The 11,082-nt window shown below is 38.4% G+C and overlaps 1 protein-coding gene across 2 annotated transcripts; it reads left to right on the top strand.

The window, feature by feature from the left end:
- Nucleotides 1–129: 129 nt before the first annotated feature.
- On the top strand, nucleotides 130–10,504 carry LOC145496720 (uncharacterized). Of its 2 annotated transcripts, XR_014050588.1 has the most exons (9): nucleotides 130–241; nucleotides 1,419–1,696; nucleotides 3,068–3,369; nucleotides 4,593–4,846; nucleotides 5,578–5,832; nucleotides 6,861–7,076; nucleotides 8,266–8,328; nucleotides 8,820–10,076; nucleotides 10,120–10,504. XR_014050588.1 is itself a non-coding variant. In XM_081476456.1 (8 exons), the coding sequence occupies exons 1-8, from the start codon at nucleotides 130–132 to the stop codon at nucleotides 9,425–9,427; spliced, it is 2,088 nt and encodes a 695-aa protein (XP_081332582.1). In that variant the 3' UTR covers nucleotides 9,428–10,504. The 2 variants fall into 2 exon arrangements, 1 of the variants encoding a protein (XP_081332582.1); XM_081476456.1 differs by having other exon boundaries at nucleotides 8,820–10,504.
- The last annotated feature ends 578 nt before the right edge of the window (nucleotides 10,505–11,082 follow it).

The raw sequence follows: 11,082 nt of genomic DNA, 5'->3' as shown, positions 1-11,082 counted from the left end.
TCTTTGCCCTTGTCTGCCTTTGTTTCGATGTTTCTAGATTTGAATGTGGCCGAAAACCTCAGCCATGAATAATTAGGAGTCATTGACTTTGGTTTGTTCCATATTATTGGCGCTATTATCGAGTTTTCGATGGCAGAACTACCGCGAGGGCTAAGTTGCTCCGTCTGCTACAACAACTTCAAATCCGACGAGATTCAGTATGTACCGAGGAATTTGATATGTGGACATACATATTGTACAGGTATACAGTTTGGGTAGTGTTATATATCTACTTTAAGGTGCCTGTTAGGTTATCACAGTAATTTTGAGAACAGATTCGTTAGTTTTAACTCATGACGAGATAGGGAAATTACTTTCTGCAGCTCAGACTGTCGGTCACCGATGTTGCTTGCCTTGAATAATTTGATACCGTTATAACTAAAATTAATGTGCGCGTTTTCTATGGCATTGGCCTCGTCCTCAAAGCTCTGTGTCTCTATTTCAGGCTCTTAAAATGAAACTTAGGGCCGGGAAGTAAAATGAAATAGATTTAGTATTGTGTTTGTGTTAATGACCGATAGGCAATTTCTCTTTTTCCAGGAATTGTTTGTCCCATCCACAGACCCTCTAGTTTGTCTTGAGTTCGCCGAAATTGCACGCATTAACCACTGGAGATATGAGCAAGTCAAAACACCAGGGGGTGGGTCTGGTAAAGGACAAAAATAGCGGGTCTCACTCTGTGGACTTCTTAACTTTTGAGAAATTGATTTCCCTGTTTCCAAAGAAACAGAAAATTTCTATTGGCTAAAAGGCCATCAGCATGTCTTCACTTTGTCAGTGCCCCATTACATGCACATCATGCAGTTTTCACTTGAAGCTGCTTGCTGTGATCTCTGGCTGTGATGGAAAATTTGCTTGATGACTGTGTTAAAACGTTTCCCAGTATTTGGTGCTAATGGGAAAACAGAGGCAGGCCATCTTTGAAGCAAAGGATGGTATTGCTATTCTTCCCACTGGTTTCAGAAAGAACTTAATTTATCAAACAGTTGTATTTGTCAGCAACAGATAAAAGATAATGTTGTAATAGTCATTGCATCACCTTTAGGAGTTTCATGAACTTCTATAGATGATCAGATTGACGAGATGCAAGAACCGGGCATTTCAGTTGTTACATTATAAATCCATTGATTCTAAATTGCTGGAATCACAAACAGTGAAACCAAACTCGAATAGAGCATCTGCCAGGTTGCATTTTGCAATGCCTTTGCGATTACTTTCAATAAATGAATTTTCTGCAGAAATGTATGATGCCCAGCCAAAAAGGCTTGACTGGATACCAAAGAATATTTGCTAAGTCTGCAGAAATTAGACAGTGCTGAAGTCATGTTTCTCAGATTGGTACAGTGAGACTGACTGTTTTTCGTGACTTGTCTTTAAAGGATGTTTGAACAAGTTAGCTTTTCAAGCCCGAAACCCTGGAGTGATTTGCTGCCCTACTTGCAAAATAGACACAACACTATTTCCAAAGACATTTGAGTCTGTCAGAAATCTTCCCAAAAACTTTGGAGTCCTCGAAATTCTTGAGGGGAAAGAAGAAGCTCAAACAGATGGAATTCAGAAAGAGAAAGAAAAGAACAAATACCTTTGTCCTGAACATGATGAAGCTCTGAAAGTGTATTGTTACACAGATAACTGTTTGATCTGCATCTATTGCCAGGTATGTGTAGAATAATTATTAGTTTATCGACACTGTTGTCATATTCAAGGTTAAAAAAATTACTCCTTACTTACTGAGGTCCAAATTACTTGTAACTTCATTACTTGTTTTAAATCTAATTGATGGGTCACAAAGTCAATATTGTTTTCGTCCGTGTCTTGTGACCTTAAAGTATTACAGTTAAGGCAGAAAGTTAAGTCGTCAAAAATGAGGAAAAATTCACAAGGACCTGGATAAACACCTGGTCTGTGTAAATGCACACCCGGGGGGGGGGGGGGGGGGAGGGGGACTCCCATGTAAAAAGGACTGGGGTGCTTGTTGGAAATTTTGAAAAGAACTCCTAAGAGGTACCAAGATCCTCTTTTGTGGGCATGGCTTAAAATGTTTTTCACTCCTAAGAAGTACCAATTCTAAGACAACTCATTACCTCCTGTTAATTTTTTTCTCGGCTCAATACCATAAAAGGTATCGCAAATGTTCCTACTGTGGACCTTGTGAGGCTGAACGCCCTAAGAGATACCAAAACAGCTTTTTTAACCCCTAAAAGGTACGACAAGCACCCCCGTCATTTTTATATGGGAGTTCCCCCGGGGATACAGGGTTTTCATTAATGCCAGGTGTACAAGGCCTTACTCATCTTCTTTGCTCCTGTGAGTGGAGCATAGGGCTACAGAAGTGTCCCTACTGTTCAATCATGGAAATACATTATTTTTAATGTTAAGTGATGGCCAGTGGATTCAGTCTGCTTGGAGTGTTCTTACAAGGTGATGAACTTTTTTCGTACAAAAAGTTCATGGTTTGACTATGATGTTAGTTTTATTTACTGGTAGCTTAAGGGAGGGGGCTAATTGGAGACAGTGCACTAGGTACAGGGCAGTTATTTATGTTTGAACATACACATCTGAATGCGAGACAACGCTTTAATGACAAAGAATATATTTTTTAACTCAAGAACTGTAACTTACAACATAGTTCTTTGCAAAGTCCTTACACCATTTACTTTATTACTCCAGGTCAGCATCTTCAATATTACATTACGATGAGAAAGAAGACTACTTAATTCATTCATCTAATCTGTCTATTCTATGTGAATATCTCGAAAATGTTTCTTTTGTGATGGGAATACTTATTGAAATAGGGGTGCCTACCAAAAAATGGAGTGCTTATTAGAAAGAGATGCTTATTGGAAGGGGGTGTTAGACTAAGATCGATATAATTATGTTAAATTAATCTTCATATTTTCGGAAGTTTGTTTTATTTGTCATCATCATTGTGCCATTCTCCTAGTGAAGAATTGGGCTGTCGCCTCTCTGCTTCCAGGCTTTCCTCATTCTGCAACTGTGTGTTTTACATGTACTTTGTATCTATCAGGTATATGGCAAGCATGTAGGTCATAAATGTGAGCTTGCCACAAACATTGCCACGTCAACCCGTGAAGAACTCCGCAGCTTGTCCAAGAAATTGGGAGATCATTATGATACGATCAAGAAAGCTAGAAGAAAAGTGATTGATACAAAAGAATCCATACTAAACACTCAAGACTACGTGCGAAACAGGATCTTCAAGCACATGGGAGTGTTACGAGCTTGCATAAGCAGACGAGAAACAATGCTTAAGTGCGACGTCGACGAAAGAACAACTAGGAAGACAAAACCTTTGGATGAGCAGGAGAGGTACACGTAAAGTTGCATTAAGTTGAATAGCATACTATAGACCCTTTTCATAAATGGCTGCTAATTATAAATTCTTTTGTAAGTATTAAAATTAGCCTTACTAACCTCGTTTTTAAGTTGATAATTCAAAAGAATTTTTACTCTCAAACGAGGTTAGAGAGGCTAATTTAAATGCATACAAAAGAATTTTAAATTGGCAGCCATTCATGAAAAGGGTCTATTATGTTATTAATACCATTCACATGGTTGTGGCTCAAGTAGTTATGGTTAGCTAGCTTACCATGCATTTTCGTCTGTAGAAATAAGGCACCAAGGCCCAAAAAGTGTTGTAAAAATCCAATACACCCTGACAGGTTACAAATTTGTTAAACTTTGAAATCCCTGTTACAAGCCCAGGGTTTTCTCAACTTTTTAAGGCATTGTTGGTTGTTGTTGTGTATAGATATAATAAAAATAACATCGAGAGAAGGTATAAGTGGTATTAAACTTAAATAATATATTTGGAAATGAGCTGACAAGAACATGCAGCAACAAGGTGTGACATCCAGTAGACTAGCAACTTATTCAGGTCCAAGGTTTTTTATAACACAGAGACTTGAGTTAAATGCTGGTTATTAATAGTACTGTAGGCTGGTAAAAGTTATAATCCTAATATTCAGGAGAGTCAGAATTTTCATCGCTGCTGGTGCTTAAACTCATAGTGAGTGAGCCTATATAACTAGTCTGAGGGGTTCAGCATGCCAGCCTTAAATTCCTGGTTTTCTTGAACCTTTCCCAGAAAGTTTCCATACCATTTGTCCCCATTTTGAAACTTTTGGAATTTTTGGTTGAATGGAAAGTGCCCTTACAAGATCTGTTCCTTTAAATGGTAAAGGTTAGAATAAAGTGACAGCTCAGAGAGTCAGAGACTGTAGACAAACCGTGGAAGATCTCTGATGCCATAATGACTTACATACAAACCAAGCATTAATCAGAACAGGGTGCTTAATATGAAATAGGAGCTCTCATTGATGTGGGGGAGCTTATTAGTAGAGGTGGGTGCAAGTTAATTTTCAAAGTCTTATTCAAAGGTGGTGAATATTAGAAACGGAGTGGTTATTGTAAGGAGGATGTTGAACCAAGTCATCATGGCAAATTGTGTAAATTAAGATGTTCTGCAAAATTCTATAAATTTTACAGTTTTGAGAAAATAAGCAAGTTGTTCTTTTTTTCTTGCTGTCCAGTCTCATGTCAGAAATTATAAACAAGTGTGACTTGGCGTATTCCATGATCCAGAAGTACCAGGATAATGACAGCGCTTTGATTGACGAGAAGCAGAACATTTACAAACTTGTTGATGAGGTGTCGACTCTTGTGGAGAAGTGTGAACTAGAGCCTCAAGAAGTAGACAATCTCACATATTACTTTGAGTATGATATTGCCTGCACTCTGGAGACTCAAATTGGTGAAGTGAGGTATCTAAAGCCCGGTGAAAAAGGTTGGTTCATTTAAAGAAGGTTCGCATTTTATGGTACTTAATAATGTAATATTAATAGCAAGCAGTATGCTATAAAATGAGAACATGTTATAGGCAAACTTTCTAAATAATTTTGTGGCAACATTTTGATAAAAAAACATCAGTTAACACTTGAGATGTTATAAAATGACTTCACAGTAGTCAGTTGTAGCTTAGCCTGCAGTGCAGGCGTTATTTTGGCACAGGACGCTTGATAAACCAGGTTTTCGATACCGCCATCTTGGATTGTAATTGGATGCTTGTCTGGTAGAGCGTTGGCGAAGAGGTGGGATGGGGGGGGGGGGGGTTGGGGGTTGGGGAGCTTGAAATATTTTCCTTTCCTTCCCTCTTGCCTATTTTTTCTACTTCACACTTACTCCGGCAAATTTTTTCCTCACCCCAATCCTCCATAGTTACCAAATCCAAGATGGCAGTCTGAAACGAAAATGTACACTCGCACGTTCAAAATAGTTGTTGTTGCTTGTCTGGGTTTTACATTGATGTGTCTTATGGTATTTATGCTTACTTGATGGTACAAAAGACACTGTCTCACTGAAACTGCATATGACAAGATACACCTGTACAGGGATGCATCAATCAATTCTGTGAAATTTGGTTTTTGGTTGAAATAGTCAGTTCCAAAAGCATCAACTACTTGCATTCCATGTTATTTAATATTGTTGTTAAACATATTTACATTGTGATGTTTCCAGAGAACCCTTTTGCTGGGCTGAACAAACATGAGTTGTCAAAGAAGAAGATATGTCATGATGCAGAGTCACAGACTGAAGATCTTCGTGCAGATAGGGATCACCCTCTGTTTGCAAGTTTGTTACAAGGACTAGAGGAAATTGTTCATACTGGCTTGACAGTGCAATCATGGGACAACAGACCGGCCCTTGAGTTGCATGTACATGAAGCTGATAGTTCTGATCATAGCAGCTCTGAGTCAGCTCTTGAGGACATGGGTGAGCATTAGACAGGGGTTTCATTAAGGAACGGGCACCTGGCAAATTGACTGGCCGTGAGGGTGATTTTGCCTGCCTGGTTTGACCATCTAGTGGAAACATTTTGTTATAACGAAGTTCAGTTCAAAACGTTTTGCCTGCCTGTGATAACCAGTTACAGCTGTGCACTCCTGCTGAAAACGTTAATGAAACTCCTGATTAGAACTAGAATTGGTATTTAGAGAAAGGTGGTACTCAGTACTGAAAAAATCTCTCAACATCTGTATGACGGTGACAGGTTAATCAGCTGAGGTGATCCATACATCGAAACATCACACCAAGACGTCAAATTAAATGTGGTGATCTTTAACATGGGGCAACACATAAAAACTGAAATAAGGATGTAATAACCAACTAAAACTTAACTATAGCTTAATTAATCGAAGGCACAATAACATGCAAACAACATGCATGGGAAACCAGAAATATACAATAAGACTCTAAAGAACTTTGGGTGCTATGGTAGTGGAATGGAGCACCGTTGACAACTGAAAGTATGAGGTGGGCACTAAGCATACCGCGCATGACTCATGACATGACCAAACTAAGTAATGCAGGGTAATGCTACAATCAGTATAACCTATGCCTATCTATAGAGATTTGATTCAATGTGGCATTTCGAGATAGAAAATGATTGATTCCTTTGTGTTCACTTATCTTGTTGGACACACTTTCAAGAAAAAGTTTGGAAGAATGTAGAATGTACTTTGAGTTATCCCAAATTTGCTAGTTTGTTTGTGCTGTAATTATGTTATTAATAAGTGAACTCACATGCCTGTCTTTTATTTCTTAATGATGAAAGTCAATTACCACTTACCATTTTCACTTTATCTTGCAACCAATACAGCTTTCTGAGGCAATACTATTTTCACTTGGCAATGAAAATTGCAGTTTTTGGTAATTAAGGTTATTGTAGACTGTTGTACCTTATATACCTAACTTAATAAAAAATCTGATCTTCATGTGAACATCGTTTTCCAATTCTTTAGATGGTCCCTCTGCTCATTCAGAAGATGAAGAAAATGACGTCAATGCTAATGACAATGATGACGATGACGAGAGTGAAGGTGAACTTGAGGGAGCGGTAGGAGGGGAGACATTGCCTACCGTGCAAACAGATTCTGGAAACAATGAAGAAAGAAGAACAAGTCTACTGGATGAGCTGCAAAAAGAGATAGACAGATTACGGCTTCTCAGCCCCACTGGTCAGTCAAATAGCACATTTTTTATTTTTAATTTTAATTTTAGTAATACATTTACCTGCCAGTAAATAAATGACACATTCCTGAATGAAAGCTGAAGTGATCTTTGGAAGCAACTAAGAGGATTTGTGAAACAGACGCGTGCTTTTTTAAATATCACATGGCAAAAAGTTTTGTTTTTTTGTTTGAGATTTTTTTGTAATCAACATAAAGATACTTAACAGTCACATGCTCAATACTGACCTACTTCCACATGTGTGACTAGCTGCTGAACATCTTATCAATATTACTATTTTCACTTCACTGATATTGCTTCAGAAAGCTTTGGCCACTTCTGTTTGATTTTTTGACCAAATAAATAGAGGATATTACATGGCCATGTAGAAATACAAAATTTCTCTTCAAGTGTTGAGAATATTTCACAAGTGAGCGCAGCCAACGAGTGAAATATTTTTCAACACGAGAAGAGAAATTCTGTATCTTCAAGTGGCCATGTAATGTTATAATATAATATATAAACACCAGTGAAATCCCAACCCATTTCACTTTCGCTGCGAAAGGCGCCTTTTATCAAGTAACCATAGTAATGGTGATGTTTTCACATGTGAAAATATCATGTGCTCACCTGGTATTTTATTGGTTTTTATATAATAGAATACGTTATTGTGAGTGTGGCATTGGACTGACCTGGCAGAACCAATCATTGTGCCACAATGCAATAATATTCATTTGGTTCTATCTGTGAGATGTGTTACCACAAAGTGTTATGGCTGAGCAATAATTGCTGTAACACACAGCAACTTTAGAAGGTCTGTTAACCATGTGCCACTGTGATACTGTACACCTATAAACTGGGGTTTAACAGTCATTGAAAAAGTTATCAAGAACTGCCTGCCTGTGGTTAGGCTATTATTTCAACATAAAATTGAGATTGCGGGCACAAAAAAACAACACAGTCTGCCATATTGATCTGGAACTACGGTGCCTAAAGAAAAGTAGTAAAACTGCCAAAAACATTACGTTTTAAAAACATTTTAACCTCAGAAAAGTTCCATGAGCACAAGATTTACAAATGTACTTTATACCGGTATATTTTATATAGAAACATGAGAGGTTCTGAAAGGTTCAGAAAAACTACATGTATTAAAATTTTGTTTGTTGTGTAAATGTAATGATGTTTCTTTGTGTGTAGGGGATGCCATTTCCTTGACAGATGGAGCAACTGAAGCAGCTGCTAATCACACCAATTCAGAAGGTATGATACAAATATTATCAATGATATCCAAAGATACACATGGCTAGTAACTGATAAAAATTGTTGTAATGTAAAAGCGGGAAGCACTTGGCATGCGAACAGTGATCAGGGCTTCTCAAGCTCATTAGTAATTCATCGAGATTAAACAAAGGAAACTATGACATGACGGTGTTTGGATATCTGATCTTAATTAGCATAGATTTTTACAATTTTAATTCTCCATCTTCTCCTTAGTTTTAGTTTTGATTGAGAGGGTATATCAAACACTCAGGACAGTGTTTGACCGCATTTCCAAAAACCTCGACGTTCGTCAAAAATACTCTAGTGTGCATTGTATTCTCAACTCTCTTCTCGGTGTTTAAAGATGTGGTAGAACATGGTCTTTCATGTTTGATATATTTCTGGAACATTAGACTTCTGGATTACCACACCTTGTTCTCACGTACTGGCAAACATTTCTATTCTTAAACATGCTTAAAACTGGCTTTCAGATACAAGTGATGAAAATACAAGACAACCAAATGCAAATGATGACTGGAGTCTTACAGTTTCCAGTCCACAGGAATCACTCAGCTTAGACAGCAGTACCTTACCTGTCCATGGACAGACACATGTGTCAACTGATGGGCTCAGTCTGGACAGTCAGCAATGGACACCTAAAGTCAGGAGCCAGTGCTCAAATTCCAACTGCCAGACACCTGGCGCACATGCCGCCCTTAAATGCCAACATTGTCGCCGTGTCTTCTGCCCAGCTTGTGCATCCATGTCTTGGTCGTGCCGCAAGAATCCAAATGGGCATTGCTTTGTGTCAAACTTGTCAAGAAATCGGAGACCCCAACCCAAGGTGGGGACAAGGAAGCCCAAGAAAGAGGAAGGGCCCCCCTGGGAGTGTCAGCAGTGCACCATGATAAATGGTCCTCAGGTGTTGGTATGCCTGGGATGCGATACACTGCGGGAAGTGGAAGCTCAAGAGGGGCGCAATGTATGTCCAATGTGTACCTTGGTTAATGAGCCTGGTAAGACAAAATGTGAACTGTGTGACACAGAGCTGGTTAGTCGACAAGAAGCGAGTGCAGCTGGAGGTGACTCGTCAGACTAGCCTCTGTAGTTCTGGACAGAAGTCACAAGGAATAAACTGAATATTGAGAGTCACTAAATTCAGACTGTAAAACTATAAAAAGTAGATTAAGTAATGGTAGAATAACCTGAGCCATAGAATCCCATATATATATGAAGTTTTTATTGACAGAAGTAAGACTCTGGCAGGTGTGAGTATTTACAATCGAAAGATTGTGAAGATTTATAAACCTTGGGTTGATACACATTAGTCAGGTTTTGGTTTGTTAATACATGTAGCTGGAGTGGGGCAGGGCTTGTAATCGATATTAGTAGACATCCAGCATGTTATATTGGAAATCCACGACTGTGATTGGTTCTCCCATAATTGTTGTCTATAGAAAATAATCGTGCATGTGCATATTGCTCTTCAAAAGAAACATTTTTCTTGATTATTTTTTGGTGTAAAATACATAAACTTGTAGGTGTGGACTATAATCCTTGAGAGTGTCACTAAAACAAGTCCACGTGTTCTGTGAGCGATAGTTAAATTGTTTAGATAGCATGCAGTGCAGGCGTATTTTGGGCATGCGAGTGCGCATTTTTGTATTTTCGTATTAGGCGGCTATCTTGGATTTGGTAACTGTGGAGGATTGGTGCAGTGAAATATTTGTCGAGGGAGTAGGTGTTAAGTGGAAAAATGGGCAAGGGGGAGAGGAAGGAAAATGTTTTAAGTGCCCCACCCCCATCCCCCACTCTGCCTCTGCACCAATCTTCTACAGGTCAAGCATCCAATTACAATCCAAGATAGCGTCATCGAAAACCCGCTTTAACTAGATAGCGTTCTGCTCCAAACTAACGTCTGCACTGCAGGCTATTGTTTAGACTTCAAGGGCAACTTCGAGATTTTCTGTGCCTACAATCTGACTGTAAGGTATCTCATCTCATGTCCTTGATTTTCTGTTAAAATTGTTATTTTTTGACATTTCTTTACCCTTGTAAATATTAATATGCGAAATAGTTGTCTTGCAATAGCTTGTAAAGCACAATTACATGTAGTCATAGTACGGTCAGAGAATTAAAGAAAATGGTACAATAACTATGATTAAAAGCAAATATTTGTTTATTATGGTCTGTGTAGTTGTTTCTTCTTGTCTGTGAAGTTCCAAGACCTTCACCTGATTTCTATTCTTTTACTGAATATATCCACTGGTCTGAATGAAGCTACATTTCAGAACATGTCACATTATTCCAAAGAATTTATTTATGTGTAATTAGGGCACAATAATAATTATTGTTACTGTGGTTATCAGCAGTTTGACTTTACGTAAATGAAGCGAAAGGGTGAATTCTGCTTGTTGTTGCATTCCCCCCCCCCCCCCCATTAAACCACAGGTGTCATATTACACCCCTACCGCCCAACAACGGCCACTTTCTCCAAGGTGGCCGTTGCGACTGTAAAGCAGAGAATGTAGCCAAATGGAATTTTTTTCATGTCGTTTGTTTTATTTGATCCAATCGTGACTTATCTCATATAATTCGACAAAATAGAGTCAGATGATTTCCGTGTTTTAACATCATCTTTTTACAATAACTGTCTAATTTCTCGCGCACTGATTGGCTCCTTTTTATCATCAATAAGAGTACAGATGGATAAAACTTTAATTTATGCAAGCTTTCAAGTTCAACTTTCAGCTG

Source organism: Orbicella franksi, chromosome 9 (assembly GCF_964199315.1).
Source record: "Orbicella franksi chromosome 9, jaOrbFran1.1, whole genome shotgun sequence".
In the NCBI taxonomy this organism is placed as follows: domain Eukaryota; kingdom Metazoa; phylum Cnidaria; class Anthozoa; order Scleractinia; family Merulinidae; genus Orbicella; species Orbicella franksi.
The sequence above is the reverse complement of the archived record's forward strand: the minus strand, read 5'-3'. Positions and strand labels throughout refer to the sequence as shown.

Bases quoted from the DNA above. Each gene is read 5' to 3' on its own strand.
- LOC145496720 (XM_081476456.1), top strand. From the start codon at position 130: ATGGCAGAACTACCGCGAGGGCTAAGTTGCTCCGTCTGCTACAACAAC. The intron at 3,370-4,592 runs GTACACGTAAAG...CTTGCTGTCCAG, and splicing joins CCTTTGGATGAGCAGGAGAG to TCTCATGTCAGAAATTATAA. The intron at 7,077-8,265 runs GTCAGTCAAATA...CTTTGTGTGTAG, and splicing joins ACGGCTTCTCAGCCCCACTG to GGGATGCCATTTCCTTGACA.